General features: G+C 39.3%; 2 protein-coding genes across 4 annotated transcripts in view; both read left to right on the forward strand.

Moving 5' to 3' along the window:
- The first annotated feature begins 760 nt into the window (after positions 1 to 760).
- On the forward strand, positions 761 to 6145 carry cunh5orf63 (chromosome unknown C5orf63 homolog). 2 transcript variants are annotated; one of them, XM_015012875.2, is made up of 4 exons: positions 761 to 901; positions 3682 to 3782; positions 4781 to 4837; positions 5902 to 6145. In XM_015012875.2, the coding sequence occupies exons 2-4, from the start codon at positions 3687 to 3689 to the stop codon at positions 6070 to 6072; spliced, it is 324 nt and encodes a 107-aa protein (XP_014868361.2). In that variant the 5' UTR covers positions 761 to 901; positions 3682 to 3686; the 3' UTR covers positions 6073 to 6145. The 2 variants fall into 2 exon arrangements, with proteins under 2 accessions (XP_014868361.2, XP_014868363.2); XM_015012877.2 differs by having other exon boundaries at positions 823 to 901; positions 3686 to 3782.
- The window catches only part of mipol1 (mirror-image polydactyly 1), a 54883-nt gene continuing 37374 nt past the window's right edge, over positions 883 to 18391 (forward strand). The window contains exons 1-3 of one of the 2 annotated variants that reach the window (XM_088002449.1): positions 883 to 901; positions 8491 to 8582; positions 17908 to 17983. In XM_088002449.1, the coding sequence (XP_087858575.1) occupies positions 8573 to 8582; positions 17908 to 17983 (86 nt within the window). In that variant the 5' untranslated portion in view covers positions 883 to 901; positions 8491 to 8572. Of the gene's footprint in view, positions 902 to 8107; positions 8350 to 8490; positions 8583 to 17907; positions 17984 to 18391 lie in introns of those variants that run through there. The other variant, XM_088002448.1, reaches the window with a different exon arrangement.

Raw genomic sequence — 18391 nt, forward strand, 5'->3', positions numbered from 1 at the left:
TGTTGCCTTGCAGCAAGAAGGTTCTGGGTTCAATTCCCAGCCCTGGTCTTTCTGCATGGAGTTTGCATGTTCTCTCTAAATATCTCTCCAGCCTCCCAGAACATCTCCATGACAATGTTCTGGGAGTTCTGCCTTTGAGTTCTCATGAAATGTCTTGGACAGAAGGATTTTTGTTTTTTTGTCCTACAAAGTTCTTTGTAGAATAAAACAAAGCACCTGGCTGCACATGGAAGAAAAATTCAGATTAAAGGGATGATTTTGCAAAGGCCGTAGTAATCGAGGCAGGTGTCCTGGATTCTCTTCCCAATATTGGATAATTTCCCTTATGTCTTCCCATTTTCTTAGTATGTAAGGTCACTCATTATTTACCCCTAACATAAGTTGAGATAATTTCATCACAGATGAACATTTTCTGAGAAACAATGTCTTTTTTTACACTTAAAATTATGGAATATGTGGCACGGCGGTGACACAGGCACAAAGCTCACGACCCCTGTCCTGAGGCCTCAGTCCTTGAAGCAGCTGTCATAGGCTTGAATCACAGCCTATTGACCTTTCCCCTCTCATAACCAACATTCCTGGCCAGTAGAGCCAAAAAAAGCATAGAATATAACAAATCACCTGGCTGCTCCCTAAAAAAGTCATTTTGTCTAATTATTTCTTGAAAATACTCCACGAGTGAAAATAAAGTCCACAATTTCAATCAAAATGACCCACCGGTTAATTCCTCGCTCATATTGTGATTTTTAAGGCCAGCAGAGGGAGCCCGTCGTTCACTGTGGAACACTCGTTCTGCTTTTCTTCTTCTTCTCCATGTGGCCGTGCATGGGTTGTTGGTATATCACGTTTCCAAACACCGCTGGCAGCAGACAGAGAGCAGAGGAAGGACCTCACTAAGCAGGTAAAAGCTTTCCAGCCGCCGCTGCTGTTGTTCCACCGGGCAGGCTCCTCTGACTGTGAGCTGTGGACCCGAGTAGAGCAGAGTCCTGCAGCCATTGTGGCTCCAAAAGAGGCGCAGCTGACTCCGGTGACTTTCCTGACCCAGCAGTTAGTGTGTAAAACCGGACAGAGAAGGTATTTCGCGACAGCTGTTCCAGTCTGTCTCCATCCTGAAACTGTTGCTTAAAGCACCGTGACTGAAACAAACCTCCAGGTGAATTTCAGTCCGTTAAACTACAACAGTTCTGAAATCGCTCCTGCTGGAAGGCGCTCAGTCAGCTGCTTCAATATGTGGCAGAAAAACACAAACGACGTTAACACAAGCCTAATTCTGCGAACGAATCTGCAGTTAACGGACTTTTTAGACTCTCATTGCTGTTGCAGCTGCTGGTGGGCAGGAATCATTCCAACCACAGAGCTGGTTGGAAGGAATTCCAGACGTTCATCTGCTGCCTGGGTCCAAACTCAACCAAAAATACAGACCAAATAATGCTGACAACAATAATGCAAATAAGTAAAACAGCTATTTTTCTTCGTCTCACTTTTATCATATTGGCAATTAAACTGTTATATCAGAACTAACTTAGTAAATCTAAAGTTGTATTTATTACGTAAAAACGCTATCCAAACCAACTTGATCCTATGTGGAATATAATTTAAAATCAATAATGAAATGTGACTAATCACATTTTAACATGGTTCAATTTATCTGCCACACTAATTGTTGTGGCAGATAAATTGCTGCAGCAATTGGCGGCAATTAATTGCCTGACAACACAAAGCAGGCTTAAAGAAATCACAATTCCATTCAACATTGTTTGAATTAATAAATTTTTCCTCTTCTTGATCTGAATTCCACTCGCAGTTTAATGATGTTGGACGATGGGATCTGTGTCAGAGCTGGCCAGCCTGTTGACAGCACATGCATGGCTAATTCCAGAATACTGTGCTGGTGCATTGGAGTGTAAATGAGGATCAATAAGTGATCTCCATGCTACTTCATGCTACTGCCTGTCACATCGGCCACCCCTCCTAAACATGGCCGGTTAGAATATCTGTTCATGAATTCAAAGGACTGAGCTGTTTGTCAATGCAGCGTTAATAAAAGAATATAACATCTTTTATATATTTTTTTTTTCAGTAAATGTTACACTGCATCTGGAACTTTGACTAAGACTTTTTGACACTATGTATTTGTTTGATTTTAGATTTTTTTATTTATTTCTGGGACAACAATATACTGTAATGGTAATTTAATCTGACTGGTGTCACCAGAAAGTGTGTGGGTGTGTGTAGAGCATTTATCATACTTAATACAATCTTTCTTACTGGATTTTTCTCCAGTCCACATAAATAACTAGAACTGAAGGTTCCAGAATGTTCTTTAACCTGACAGAGCCTGGACCTAGGCTAACTTCTCCTTGTATAAACCAAAGCAAGAATTGTGCTGTATTCTCAACAGGTAGTCAAATTGCTCCCTGTGTGTGATGGACTCCTCCGGGTGTGTGTGTGTGTGTGTCCCTTGTCTCCTGGGGGTTCATGGACAGGATCTCAAGGCGCAACTGTAGAGAGGAGAGTGTCTGGTGTGAGAACATAAGGGTGTCGTCTCTGTTTTCTGCACATGGTGTGTTTCTGTTGCCGTCTTCAGACCATGACCTTCGGTGTACACTGGAGCTGCTCTTAAGTTTGAGGCCATGGTTCTTGACTGGATAAAGGTGGGCTGCTCCCTCTGGTGGAGGAGTTTAAGTATCTTGTTTTCTTGCTCTTGAGTGACAGTAGATTGAAGTGGGAGATGAACTGATGGTTTCTGTCTCGGTCTGCAGTAATCCAGGCTTTGTTCTGGTTTGTTTGTATGAGGGAATGGCTGACCAAAAGTGAAACTTTTGATTTTCCAGTCTATTTATGTTCCCACTCATGTACAGTGAACAAGATCCTGGATGTTGGTGCCTGAAAGGAGGTTCATCTGTAGAGGTGCCAGACATCTTAGGACACTAGAGCTCAGAGTTGAGCTGCTGCTTCTTTGCATTGGCCCCAAGAATGAACTGGAGAGTGTTGTTGTTGACGGAGAGTGTTGTTGTTGACAGGGATGTTGTCTTTTCCTCCTGGACCCGTTATCCTTGAACCTGATCCTGGATATGTGGAAAAATATGACTAGAAGTGATTGTGGGTGATGGATTGATGGATATTCAAAACTATAGGATGTATCACCACTTTGCCAAGATCTAGAAGACGCCAGTCACGTCAAATAAAACAGTACTGGTTAGGCTGTTTAGGAACTACCTGGGTACTGTGAAAGCCCAGTGGATCTACTGGGCAAAAGCCCAGTAGATCCACTGATGGATTAGAACTCTGACCAAGACAAATGTCTAAAAAGATTAATGCCCCAATTACAGAAAGATTGAGTGTTCCCCCACTGCCCCACATTGCTAAACTGTATGTTGGAGGAATCATGGTGAACCTGCGCCAGCTGCCAAACATTCTGCTATGAGTGAAGTTCATCCTGCTATGAGTGGAACTCGTAGCAGGATGAACTTCACTGATAGCACCTCAAATAAATCCTGAGGTGTTTGAAACATGGCAGCCATTTATTCCTCAATAGAACACTGACCCAAAAATCTCACCAGAAACTTTTTGCAAATGTAATGTTCATTCAGGTCTTGTAGGAAGCTTGGTTCAGTGTGTAAAAATTCAAGAGCATTGCCTCCTGCCTGGAATTAACCCCTTTAACATCTCTGTTCTCAGACAGGATGTCTATGCACAGGACATTGTGTGGCCGTCCTGCTCTGCAGCTCTGCAGGATGTTTTCATCCAGATCTTTACCTACTCTCACTCTGTTCACAAAGGTAACACCGTCACAAAACCCAACATGCCTCATTTCACCCCACAGAGTAAGGGTATTTTTTCCCATTCATAATAGAAAGCAACATTTCTATTAGAGATGCACCGTGACATTGGCTACCGACTGGAATCGGAAGATTTTTTATTATTTTTTTATTATTTATTTATTTTTGCCCACTTTCACCAAACTGATTGGTGAAAGTTTGGTTGGAAACTCAAAAATCTGATTATTTTTTTCCAATCAGAAAAGACACCATACCTGAGCCAACCTGCCGGGTCGAGCTGCTCTCACTACTCTTCTATGTGGAAGGTGTTATTGAGGGACGAAAGCCGAAAGTTTGACTCTGGTGTTTTAAAACCAAGGCAGAGGAAGAACAGGTCCGTTAGAGCAATAACTGGAACTGACACTGGTCAATTTGCTCCTCTACCTTTTTGAAACTTTTGCGGTTTTGGTCGATTCTTACCTGACATTTGGGCCTCCCACCTCAGGACAGCTCTTTGTATGCTTTCGTCGAATTGGAGGAGTGATTTGGTATCCATAGAAACCAGGGGAGGCTGAATGTATTGGAGCAAAGGTACTCTGTTTGATTCTTCTGTTGGCAGCTTTTTGGAAATCTTTTAGCCAAGGTAAGGATCTACATCTTTTTTTAATTGACACAGAGACTGATGTTTGCAGTTAGTAATGCCCCCCTCAGACAGTGTAAATGTGAAATATAAATCATTTTATATGTTTTTTTTACATAAGACCCTGTTTTACAATCACCTCGGCTGCTTACATAAAATAAATAATATTTAGATTGTTAACTATAGAAACCGGACAAGCTAAAATTGGTTCAATCTTTATAAAAACTTGAGGTTGAGAAAATCCCTGATCGGTGCATCTCTAATATTTAGTTTGTTACTTCAGTGGTGTTAAATATATACATCTTGTTAGTATTTATGTACAGTGTTTATAGACGACCTATAAACAAGAATAAATTCAAACTGACTTTTCTCTCTGCAGGATCCGTGTCCACTGTGTGATGAAGCTAAAGAGCTGCTGCAGCCATTCAAACACAGGGTGAGGATTTAATTCTTCCATCTTCTAGTTAATTTCTGATGTTCCTCAACCTACATTTGGTTTTCTCTCAAATCTGTTTCAGTGGCCAGGCCACAGTAGACATGGGAGTAGGGAAGCACCAATCCACTTTTTTTCACTTCCCATAGAGATATGAGGTTCAGCATCGGCTGATACCAATTTGATACGGAAGAACCAAGATGAATTGACTTAAAACATGCTTTTTAAAACACAGGTCTTAAATGTACTGAATTACAAATTTATTTACCAACAATGTACCAGTACATCACACTTTAATAAAACTTCACAAAACTGGTCAATCATGTGAAAACAACTTTCATTGGTTCAGTCAGTGCAGTTAGGAGTAGAACAGGCAATGAAAAATAAATGATAAAGAAACTGAAACTCACTAACCAACAGGTTGACTACCTTGGTCAGACATGTAAAAATAAACGTCAACAAACCTTCTTTGCTTCCTTCTTATAATGTAAAAAATAATAAAGCTTGATGTTGTTCAGACTACAAAGCATAGAATTAGACTGAATAGATCTGTTCTTATGGATTGCACACATTGTCACCGATGCCCCATCTAGAATTTTTTAAAATATCAGGATGGATATAGACATTATTATCAGATCGGTCCATCTCTACATGGGATGTATGATAACCTTGAGTAAATATACCACAGTTCAATTTATTTTGCAGCTTCAGTTCAATACAGAAAATTTGCAATTATTCCCATTTAAGATTATGATTCCTTGAGGGCCGAGGAAGGAATCGTAGTGGTCAACCATGTAAAATCCCAGAGATGGAGGATACTGACGTCACCAACTTCCTACAGAGTTGATGACTGCAGACCTCCAAACCATATAGTTCAAACAGCAAAGGTCTGTGGATAAGTTTTAAGGTTTTCAAAGTTAATCTCATCCCCATTATCACATGGTAGCCATAGCTTTTCTTTTGTTTGACCATCGTAAAAGCCATGTAATAATCGGTCACCTCTACTGTAATTATTTCCACCCTTGGTTTCTGTTGATGACCTGTCCGTCTCTCTGTGCTTCATGTAGTTTATCCTGCAGCAGGTGGACATCAGTCTCCCAGAAAACAGGCAGTGGTGGGACAAGTACAAGTGGGACATACCAGTGTTCCACCTGAATGGTCAATATTTGATGAAACACGGAGTGGATGCTGCATTGCTGGACAAACTGCTTCAAGATATTGAGAAGAAAAACATGTGATGAGAATCTTTTGTGTTTTAGTTATTTGAGCTAATGTCTATTTTAATTATCAATAAAAACAACTTCCCAATAATTCATTGGTTGTCTTCTGTCTGTCAGCTTGTGTTTGCCTAATTTTGTTATTTGGACATATTTCCTCCTGTGGAGTTGTTCTCATCTTAGCTCATACAACAAATATCCAGTCATGAGGACAGGGTGGATCTTTAACCAAGTGAAATATCCTTGCCTTTAAGATGAGAGATTTTAACCAATGGGTATATTGGGCAGAATATAAGCATCGTTTGTTGAAGGAATGAGGGTTTTGGGTGAAATTGTGACCAAACCCTTGTAAGGAACGGGATGTTCCCAGTCTGGAGTGGTATTTATGAAAACTGGTCCAAGGAAGGAAGAGAGGTGAACGTGGTCATCGGCCATCAAGATTCATTTAGTTGGCAAAGGCTGGCCTGTGTGTTCTGATCCTAGAAACCATCTACTGTAGCTAAAAATGTTGAAAAGTTTTAGAAAACACTGGTCTACATAGCCAGACCAGCTACGGTGCTCATGCAGAACACTCCCACTGCTGCAACAACCAACACATGGACATCAGAAGTGGATAACTGATAAATCAAGTTTTCGCCAGGGAGTTCATCACTTACCCAGAACAAAAGACAGTAGGATGCAGTATGGGGAAAAGACTAGAGGGCATAACCAGTGATGGAATGGATGTTGTTCGGCTAGATATCCTTGAGTCCTACTGTCCATGTTGATGGTTCTTAAAACCAAGGTATTACTACAATCCATGTGTGCCCATTCGTAGAAACGGTCTTTCCTAAATGCTACAGTCTCTCATAGCAGGACAACGCTGCCTGCAGCAAACTAAAAATGCTTCAAGAATGTTTAAGGGAGCCCATCAAAGAGCTTGAGATTTTGATGTATAATCCAAATTCCCCACTTCCCAGTCCAAACCAGCATCTCTGGGATGTTCCGGACAAACAAGTCTGATCTGTGGAGGGTTCAATTCAAACAAGCTGTTAATATCTTGGGGTCAGATCCCACAGTACAGAGCTCTTTGGGCAACAAACGGTTGACCAATACATCAATAGAGTCCCTTCATCAAAAGATAATGTGGAAGAGTTGTACAGAGAGTGCCACAGCTTTCCAGTAAACCTTGTATCTCCTGAAGAAACTGTTTAGAAACCAAGACATTGTCATGTTTTACTTAAACCAGTCTTCATGTTTTGGGCAGAAAAAACTCCAGGCAAACCTTCACCAATTTGTCAAACAAGATGAGGAATGTGTCTGAACATGACACCTGAGTCACATGGCTCCGATCCAGTGAGCTCATTAATATTTAGCCTGAAAGTTGAGCGGGACCGGCTCTCAGCCAATCCCAGCCCAGCTTCCTTCTATGTGACCTGGAAGTGGTATTTTGTGATGTTTTGTGTGTGTGGTGGCGGGGGGTGGTTGCCATGGAGAAGTCTGTTTCATGTAATGGCGTCTAGCAGTTACAGCAGCAGATCTGTGGATGTTCAGGTTGCTTTGCAGAAAGCCAAGAAGAAGATCTGTGATCTGCAGCAGCAGCTGGAGTAAGAACCAAACCCTGTCTGGTGTGTTCTCTGTGGTTCATCTGTTGGCAGCAAACGCAGAATAAAATACTCCTGGTGACCAAAAAATGAAGGATGACAGGAAGTCATCACTGATAATGTTTAGACATCAGTAATGTAATGGCCAAGAACTTCAGCATTTTGTTTTAATATGTAATAAAGCAATTATGCATTATGCCATTTACATACATGACTGAAGACTGAAATGTTTTAGATTTTTTTGGTTCTTTTCTTTAGCCAGAGGGACTGGAAAATCTGACCTGCATGGACTGAGATCCATATGCTAACAGAATTCTAAGTTACTGAGATACAGAGTCAACATCCAGGAAGTATCTGGGTCCATGTGACCTAATGTCATCACGTGTATGGCATAGCTGGGGACCAGCGTAGTGAACTGATTCATCCGGCAGTGTGACCAGTCTTACTGGAAGGTGAACTGGTCTGACCTGTCTGTGTTTGTTCCATACTGGGTCCAGTCTCCATGCTTGGTTACTTTAAGGAGACAGGAAGTCAATGTTTGCTCATATTCTTTGCTGCTTTTCAGTCCGTGTGCCAAACATGAGAATATTGTGAGTAGTTTGATGTAGTTGGAGGAGGTTATAGAGGATGATGTGGACCATCAAGCAGTCAGGCGCTTTAAACTTCTGACTGGACCATTTCTGAAATCATAGCTGTTGAAATATTTTACTTACAGGTATGTTTGATGTCTCAAATTTTTTTTTACAAATGAACATGTGACATGTTTTGTACTGTTTTAAAATGTATGTCACACTCAAGTGTTGGAATTATGATTGTGAATCTAATGTGTTTTCTGTTTTTTTTGTTTGTTTTTCAGAGAAAAGAGTTTAGAGGATCCAAACATCATCAGTTCTCCATCATGGACCTCCAAGAAGGAACTCAGGGACTCGCTGGTGGATATGTACAGAGGTAAATTCCCACGTGTTTTCAACGGCAATCTCACTGTAACTCATCAGATCTGCAATGCAGTAGTTTGTCCATGTAGGGGCGCTGTGCTCCTTCAAACGGCATTACGCTGACACCGTAGGTGATCTGCTGTGACTATAACTGGGCTTCCCTCTTTTGAAATAGTTTAGTTTTATATTCCACTCTGAATTGTTGATGTTTCACATTTTGTCAACCTGGAATATGTTTTAATGGAACGTTCCATGATTTTGTGTACAATGGTTTTTAAAATGTATTTAATAATGATACTCAAAAAATCCCATTCAACCTCTTTTTAACCGAAACCCCATAAATCAAATTGTTCAAAGAGTAGCCTAGGGGGCATTTCTGGCCCTTTCAATGGTTTTTGTTAATCCCAAATGCGATCGAATGATGCCGATGGAAACCTTTTAATGTTTTCGAGGAAGATTTTTTATTTTTATTTCAGATAGAAAATATTTGGAAATATCAGCTATGAGTTTTCCTTTAATTTTCAATTTATTGTAAAAAGAACCACAAACATTCACCAGCTTTTACTCAAAATGCAGACTTGGGAGCAGCATTTTATTAAATGTGACTTTATACAGCAAGTATATTTGAAGAAAGAGGGATCATATCCAGTTGTTGTTGTTGAGCCATCAGCATTTATTGCTGACCAAACTAGAAGAGTTGACCCCTAAAAACCAACTTATAGGAACCTATAAGCCTTTCTTAATAAGGTGTAAAAGCAAGATCCCTTTTCCAGATAACATCGTTACTCTGTTTCATTCAAATATTACATGTTTGTTTTGATAAGTTTATCTGAATTATAACTTATTGACAATTTAGTCCACATGACAAAAATCTCGACACCACCATCTTCATAAAATCTATCAGTAGCCTTTAGAGGTCACCCAATCTGTAAACAATGTAAATAAAGCTGTTGTGTTTCTGGCCTTCTGAGGTTCATCAGGCAGAGAGCAGCGCCATGGAGACCAATCAGGCCAGCAACAGACCAGGGAGGAAGTGGAGAAGTTTAAAGTAAAGTTAGAATGTAGGACAACAAGAGCTGCCTGTGCTAACTTTGGATGAGCTGCAGAGATCCACTGCTCAGGTGGTGGAATCTGGAAAAAAGTCACAAGAAGTCCGATTCATAGTTTTTGGATTTTACAGCGGCGATGTGGAGAAAAGTCATTTTAGTGTGACGAAAAACTAACCCCACACAGCAACTCTGAACACACCATTCCTACAGTGACACCTAGTGGTGGTGGCAACATTCTGGGTAGAGGACAGGAGCTTGTGTAAGTTGAGGGAAAGATTGAGTGTAGCCAAAATAAAGTCAATTTTTAAAACAAAATTAGGCCAAAATTCTAGTTTCTAGACGTGTAAAACCTCTAATCAACCTGTAGCGAAAGTATTGACTCATGGGGGATGAGTGGAAATGCACACCACGTTTTTCAGATTTCTTTCTTTTTTTATTTTTTTTACATTAAGTTTCTCTCAGGTTTTTGTGGCCGTTGTTTCTCAGTATCTCTAAATGATCTCTTTTATCAAGCATCTGCTGAGGTTGAGTTCCTGCTACTCTAACTGCTGCTGCTCCTGCTGGCAGCACAGTGGAACTGCAACTGCATCTCAGGACTGGTCATAGCTGGAGTAAACCAACTGTGGGATGAATTCTGTGAGGTTGAACCTGGCTGATTTTTGGATGGGATTAGGTAGTTATTATCGGTATGACATTTGTAATTACAACTTTATAACCCGGTCCAGGAACATGGCGTCTGTCGGTTAGCTACGACGGGAGATGGAGCATTAGTATATTAATGGTGTCTTGTTTATGTGAGGCAGACAGAGCCAAGGTCGTTTGCATTTGTGGAAAAATGGAAGCACTTATTCTGAGTTTAACTATTAATACAATAATTAACAAGCATTTCTAGGTGCTCAGAAATACCTTTATGTATTGTAAAGGTTTAAGCTGAAACATAGATTTAAAACTTTATAATATATAACAGACATGGATTAAATTCATTGTCTGTTTGCTCCTTTTAATGAATGTGTTGGTTCAGCTCATCAGCTTTAGTCTTGATTAAAAAGTTATTTTTCTTTAGATGCAACAACACCAGCAATGTAAACAATATTCAACGTGTTTCTGTCTAGAAAAATTATCAAAATTGGACATTTGCGTAAGCCTGATTATGAAAATAAACGGAACCCAGCTTTAGTACGTGACTTGGTTTTAATCTCACTATAATCAAAAGAAGTAATTTCTGTTTAACTTTTATTCAGTAGTGAAGAAAGAATTTTTCAAATTGGCTAAAATAGTTATATTTTATTATGTTTTAGAGCTTTGAAGAGATGCTTGTAATGAACTGACTGGAGATTTTCAGTTGATTAATGAAAATCAGCAGATATTGTATATAAGTTATGCAGTAATACAACCACATGAAGAGGGTCAAGGTTGTCATTTAGGAATTTTTCAGTAAGTTTGCATTGCTGGTTGAGAATTAAAAAAAAGTTGCTGTCACTTTGAAGTTGTTTGATTTGTACACGGTCCGGTGTACAAGTTGTCCCTGAATGCACCGTAACACCTGAGCTGTTGGGCTATCCCGTCTCCTCAGAGGGAATCCTGCAGACATGTCTGCTGCTGTGCTGTCGGGTTTTAAAGCTGCACAGCGGACCACAGGTCCACACTCTGTTCTGCACATAAACATTCTGCCGCTGTTCAGGTATAAAACAAGGCTCGGTCTGTTTGGCACATGAGTGCTGATCCAAAATATAGGCTTTACCCTATATTTTAATTAACACCAATTTATTAAAAACCTTTTTGTTCTTTTTCTTTTGCAAACACAACTTCCATTTGTTCAGATAATCTGAAATCATAATGTAGGTAATTATTTCCAGTCTGGTCAGAAGCCGGGCTGCATGATATCAAGAAAATGTAAAGAACTGAACTATGTTTTTGTCTTTCTGCTTTGAATTTATCCTTCTGCAACCTAATTCAGCTTTTCTTCTTTTTTTCATCATACAGTGGATATTTTAACATCCAATAGTTCAATAACTTTCTCATTATTGACAAAATTCCAAGTCAACTTTAGTTGTATAATGGATTTTAGCAGCAAACCAGTTCATAGTGCTGTACATGATGAAAATGGAACGTAATGAACAACAATAATAATAATAATAAACATCATTTGAAAAGAAGAGGCAATGGAAGGTTGGAATCCAGGCTGAAATATTTTTTTTTCAGTTCTTCTTGATCAAAGACAACTCTACACAAATGGATTTTTAGTCTAGATTTAAAGGAACTCAGTGTTTGAGTTGTTTTGCAGTTTTCTGAAAGATTGTTCCAGATTTGTGGTGCATAGAAGCTGAATGCTGCTTCTCCATGTTTGGTTCTGGTTCTGTAAACAGAGCAGAACCATACAGTAATCAATGCGACTAAAGATGAACACATGGATGAGTTTCTCTAGATCTTGCTGAGACATCAAACCCTTTAATCCTACAAATGTTATTCAAGTGATAGAAAGCCGACTTTGTAACTGTCTTTATGTGTCTCTGAAGGTTTAGGTTGTAGTCAATCAATGCACCCAGATTTCAGCATGATCTCTAGTTTCTAGCTGTAACAACTGAAGCTGTGCGTTGTCTCTAGATTGTTCCTCTTTAGGGCCAAATATAATTAAATTTTTGTTTCTGTTCAGCTGAAAAATTCCATTTTGGATTGATTCATAATGTAGAGGTGTGTGTCATATGCGTATGGTAACTAATCTTATTTCTTGTTATAACCTAAGATAGTAGGAGCTTATAGATATTAAATAAGAGGAGTCCTAGATTTGAACCTTGAGGTACCCCATATGTGACTTCTGTCTGCTCTGATGAGAAGTTATCTATTGAAATAAAGAAATCTCTATCTCAATCTCTTTAGGTTAGACTTGAGATGGTCCATTGCTGTACCAGAGACCAGCCCAGCTCTCCACTCACAAATAAAATCAAAGTGCAGTGAGTCAAGATAGGACATTCTGCATGGAGGACAATGAAGTCTTGGTTATTGGATGGACCTGTTGCCTCAGCTTGTTGTTGATCCAAGAAGACCAAATGTTACCAGATCCCAACTCTAATTTAAAGGACGTTTGAGTCAAAGATGATGACAACATTTTTAAAACGGTATCTTGGTATGATCCAGAGAGTGAGAGGCTCGACAAATAGTTCCTATAGTGTTCAGAAACAGTCCACAAAAAATAAAGTCTAATAATCCGAAACAAACCAGGTGTCAGCTTTAAAAGTGTAGGACCTTTGAGCTGGGATCTATCAAAGGTTCTTTTTTCATCGAGAACGCACACACACATGTGAACACGCACACACACACGGACACACACACACACACACTTTATACATGCACAGTGTGTTTAAGAGCTTTAATTTATTGACCAAAGCAGACTAAAGAGTGAATAAGAGGAGAGAGAGAGAAGACGATTGTATGAACAGTCTTTAATCTGCTAAGTGGGTGGTCTACAAATACAAACACACACACACACACACAAGTTCGTATTTCTACCCATATTAGGACTTTGTATTGGCTTCCATTTATTTTACTAACTGCACTGATGTCTAACCCAAACACCTCCCCTAACCTCCCCATTAGTTTGTTTGTAACCTTAACCAAAACTTTAATCCACAGCATACCTGTAAACCTAGCCGCTAACTCTAAAGTGTCTACATGCACTCACACACACACATGCACGCACACACGCACAGTCTCTATTGCCAAAACAGCATTTCCCTTCATGGGGACCAAAAAAATGTCCCCACAAGGAGCAGTGGTCCCCACAACCCAACATTGTAGACAGAAATAGATCCCCACAAGGACATAAGAACCTGGTGCACATGCACACACACACACATGCAAGCTTTCTCTGCTTTGCTTTTTCAGAACAGTGCATTGACTTCTATTCATTGAGAAGTACTAAAAGTTGAACTCTGACCCTTCATCTATTCTACCCAGCGCTGCCCTTCACACCTTTAACCCTCTATCCAACCAGAACCTCTGCCTCATCAGAACCAGACTTCTGTGTCCTTGAGGATGACTGGTGTCGACAAAAGTGTTTTCGGATCAGAAGATTCGAAGGAATCTCTTTGTCATAAGAACAAAGCAGCCACATTTTCTACAATTATACCTAATGCTATAGCAGCTGGACAAAGAGTGGACTATAGAGGAGATGGAGGGTAACTCCATCGTCTGCATGTATTTCTGTTTTTGGTGAGAACAGTATGAGGAAACATAAACTGAACTACATGAAATCTGGACATATTTCATTATTTTCACAGCTTTAACGCTGTTCAGCAGGTAGCTGAGTATATAACGGTTACTAACCTGACAGTTGTATTTAATTCAAGTATTTGTTTCAAACATTTCATGATGTGTTAAACTGATTTGGAAATGTTTCCTTTGGCCGAATTAATTTTACAATGATGGGATTTATTTTTGCTAATTTTCTTATTTCATTATTTAAGGAACCAGAACCTGTTGTTTGTATGATTACATCATTTTCACCAATATTCCTCATGATGCCATCTATTTTGCAGAGTGCATCAACCTCTCTCTGTTAAACATCCCCACATCATGATGCTGCCGCCTCCATACTTCACAGTAGGGACTGTGTGACTTCTGAAATGTAACCCTGAGCTGAGACAGGAAGTGCTGGTTCTGCTATGATGTCAGACTGTGAGAACAAGGATTCTGCATATCTGATCATCAGTGATAAATCATCAAAATATCCTGTAATACCAATAAAGATGTTTTCAGTCATTTTTTTCTAGAAGGGGATAAATTGAACAAAACGTCAATTAAAAACAGCCATAATTTTAGTTCTTTGTAAATCGAAACCCCGTTTATGTTATTTTATGATCTTTTGACAGATCCACATCTCATTTCCTGTCAGAAACAAATTTTTTTGGTTGCATAACAACAATAATAGTAGTATAATTTTAAAACTTCAACATGTATGAATATTTCAGTCTGTAACAATATGTTGAGGTTGAACTATTTAGTTTAATTTGAAGTGATTCTTTGATTGTTTAACCTTTTATTAAAGGTCATTTGTGGATGAGAATCTATCTTCTTCTATGAAACATTGTTGAATCTGAAGCGCAAACAAACATTCTCACTGAAGAATTTCCTTCGTTTCTGACCTTATCGAAATGCATCACAGGTTTAGCTGTGTCTTTTTCCACTCAGGCGGCTGGCGCATTTGTAGAGTCTTATTGTTTTTAATATACATTGACATTGGAAAAATACACTGTGGATTTCAGCGTTTTCTGTTAAAATCTTTATCGGGTGCTGAAGTTGTTTAAACATGAAGTGAACAAAACAGGTTGCACAAAGTCATTTTTATTGTAAATATGACTTATTTTTAAAATGTCATAAAGGTTTATCTTTAAGTAAAAAGGGGGGGGAGGGGGGTTCAGTGAATGTGCATATGAAACTGGGGGATTCAGTACCTCAAAAAAGGTTAAGAACCACTGTTCTAGCTATTAAGAATAAAAGCAACTCTAAATAGGTGATCCTGATTTAAAGGTGTTTTGACTTTTTTGACCTTTACATCGTTTTATAATGTTATGTCATCAAAAACATACCTGAAGTATTGCTCTGATTCTTTCAAGCTTGTTTGAGAAATAATTTAATTCCCATGGCAACCATTCAGCTGTGCAAAATGCCTGGTTGGATGTAGCCCCGCCTTCAAGGCGCAGCTCCTCCTCACAGCTGCAGTTTCCAAGGTTCTCCCACAGAGCAGCCCTCCCCCCTGACTCCCTCACTCAGCTCCTTCAGACTAGCCAGCAGCAATTGGCAAACACCTGGTGGAACCCCCGTCCTGCTAAGCTCATTATAGAAGCTACTTCTCAGATATTGTTAAAGGGTTAACAGAGGAGCCATATTGTGATGACTTCCTGAAGGTGGAGTTTCAGAAAGAGCAGCTGTTTTTAAAGAGACAGAGGCCCATTTTCAAAGTGTTAAACTACAAAGTCATATTCGATATATACAACATTTTTAGAACAATTGAAAGTAACATAATTACTTGATTGTGCTATAAATGCCACTATGTGCCTGGAAAATACATAATTCTGCTTCTTTTAAAGTGTGAATAATTATAAGTGCTAAACTTTGGATCAGGATTGTATATTTGAAGCTAGAATCCAACCATGACTGAAGAGTTCTAAGAATCATGCAGCTGCTAACAAACCAGCAGGAGATTGATTGGTTTATAGAACCTCATGCATTCAGTGGAGAAACATTTAAATGGTTGTATGTAACTGAAAATATATAACTGCTTGGTCTCAGTAACCTATCTATGGAAAGTGAAGCCTACTGGTTGTGTTGTTCGGCTGTCAGGATAACAGGACGAACCTCAGGTCTGAAGCTGTGGTATTCATGACAGGATCCATGTTGTGAATCATACTTACTGTATGTTCTCTCTTCAGCATACGTGTATGTGGTGCAGGGGGCGGGGGGTATCGGTGGAAGGAGGGGTGAGGATCCTGTGTGTGTCATCTCTATCCTTGGCTTAATGTCCATATCTAAATTCATGTGCGGCGTGGTGGCAGTGTGGTGACGGCGGGCCGGATCACAGGCGGATTGTGTTGGATTTGACTTGAAGCCTCTTTAATCATCGTAACACCATCATTAATATTCATGCAGTCAGCTGGAACACCCGGCACTCACAGCTCCAAACTTTCAGAACAAAATGTATTAAATACAGCTTAAAAAATTAATGGACTTTAGTTGATATTCCGTAAAAATAAAGGGCGGAGGCAGGGGGACGCACAGCTCCCCTTGTCTTCCCCCTTCTCCTCTGATTGGTTTATGCAGATTGCCTCTCTGATTGGCCTTTGTGTTTTCCCTTTTTTCTGCAGATTTTTTGAACTTGGACGAGACTTCAAAGCGATTGCGAGGCATGAACGGTCATTTAGAAGGATTTAAGCACATTATCACATCTGTAATTGTACATGAATAATAAGGAGAACTGCAGCGATCAATTAGCTCTGAGTCCACAAAAAGATCAGAAGCATGGGGAGGCAGAGGATGGCAGGAAATTAGAAAAGTTTCAAAGTGATGAAGAAAAGACGTCTTTTTAACTGCAATTCGGCTGCTGCTCTGCCAGAGCCCCAGCTTTGGGGTTTGTTTTGGTAAACCTGAGTGATTCAGCTGTCAGTCATATTTTCACGGTGGGCCCAAAACGATGTTTATGAGGTATACTCTAAAAATTTCATACATTTTCTGACATGTTTTTCACCTGAAAATTTAGGAATAAAAAGTCAAATATAATAAGTGAGTGGTACCGTTTAATATCAGCCAGTTATTATTGTTTCTAGAAAGATGATGATCAGAATTTTGTGACCGATCGACGATCTCTGGCTTTAGAAATGCTTTGATGGTGTTACCAGGTCTGACTCAGAGCCTGATATAATGAATAAGAAGAGAAGTGGAAATATTATTTTTCTAGTCTTCCAGTCAATCGCGCTTCTCAGTGTGTGAAGAGTCCCTGTAAAAGCAGAGTTCTTCTGTTATTTTGAGCACACTGACAAAAATGATCCAGTTTAGCATCTCTGTACTGAGTGTGGATAGATTATAAAAACAGCATCTGGATCTGTAGATCATTATTTTAACTCTGAGATTATCAAGAGACGATTCCAAACCAGGCATTAGAGACGCGATTCGATTCTGATCTTTAGGGTCATAATTTAATTTAGAAATGATTTTTAGCTCAGAAACTATTTCCTCTATTCAGAAGCACATCCAGACAGGCTCTTTAAGTAATGTGACTGACAAAAGACGATGTAAGCAGAACATTTATTTAAAGCATTTCTATATGTTTTGAGCAGTCAGTATCTTAGCTCTAGATAATCGCTTGTTTAACTTCATGTTAGTTTTCCAACTAACAGTGTTAAAACAGACTGACCACCATAAAGATGGCTAACAGTGGCTCCATCATATGAAACCTCTACTGCAGGACAGAATGCACCTCAAATCTGTTGTTTTAATGAAAAAATGAAAGAACTGAAAAGTTTGTAAAATAGTGTTTTCTTGAACTGATATGTTCATGAACTGAGGCCCGGCACCGTGTAGCCGTTAGCTTTAGCCTCCAGAAAAAATGTCTCATATGTATATAAACAGAAATATTAAACAATTTTTATTTATTTATTTATTTATTTTTTACTGTAGGTAAACAAAATATTCATCATAACTAATCTGAAGTGATATTTTAAACTGCAGATTTTAGGAGCTGTGCAGTTTGTCGGTTTGTCTTTAACCTGTGAGTTTTTTCTTGTATTTTCTTTTTAGTTAATCCCAAAGTAAACGAGGAGCTGCGTCAACGCCTGCCTTCACCTTCCAGGCATCACCTTAGCAACACAAACAGGTGGTGCACCACACTCACAATCTGCAGTCATGGCCAAAAGTTTTAAAAAATGAAACGCATTTTGTTCGTCACACACGTTCCTGTTTAAGTGCTGTCTTATCGGTTTGTTAATACAAAACTTTAGCAACTTAAAACATTTTTAGTTGAGAAATTCATTAACTTCATTGAAAGTGTTTGTATTGACAGCACTGACTTCTCAGGATATCAGCTTCTGGATCAAAGTGTCTCTGTTGGTTTTACTTTGAGACACTTCTGAGTGACTCTGCACACATTTTGGGGGTCAAATGTTGAAGCTGGAGAATTTTAACCCGGCTCTTTATTTACAGCAGTTCTTTCAGGCAAAGTAGTGAGTGATCCCCATACCTGAATGATCTCTGGTAGCTTCACTGTCAACATGATATTGCAATG

The sequence above is a fragment of the Poecilia mexicana genome, unplaced genomic scaffold (assembly GCF_051168715.1).
Source record: "Poecilia mexicana isolate PSO_F unplaced genomic scaffold, ASM5116871v1 scaffold_22, whole genome shotgun sequence".
Lineage (NCBI taxonomy): Eukaryota > Metazoa > Chordata > Actinopteri > Cyprinodontiformes > Poeciliidae > Poecilia > Poecilia mexicana.

Coding starts and splice junctions, on each gene's coding strand:
- cunh5orf63 (XM_015012875.2), top strand. CDS start 3,687: ATGTCTATGCACAGGACATTGTGTGGCCGTCCTGCTCTGCAGCTCTGC. Junction 3,783..4,780: donor CTCTCACTCTGTTCACAAAG/GTAACACCGTCA, acceptor TTCTCTCTGCAG/GATCCGTGTCCACTGTGTGA. Junction 4,838..5,901: donor TGCAGCCATTCAAACACAGG/GTGAGGATTTAA, acceptor TGCTTCATGTAG/TTTATCCTGCAGCAGGTGGA.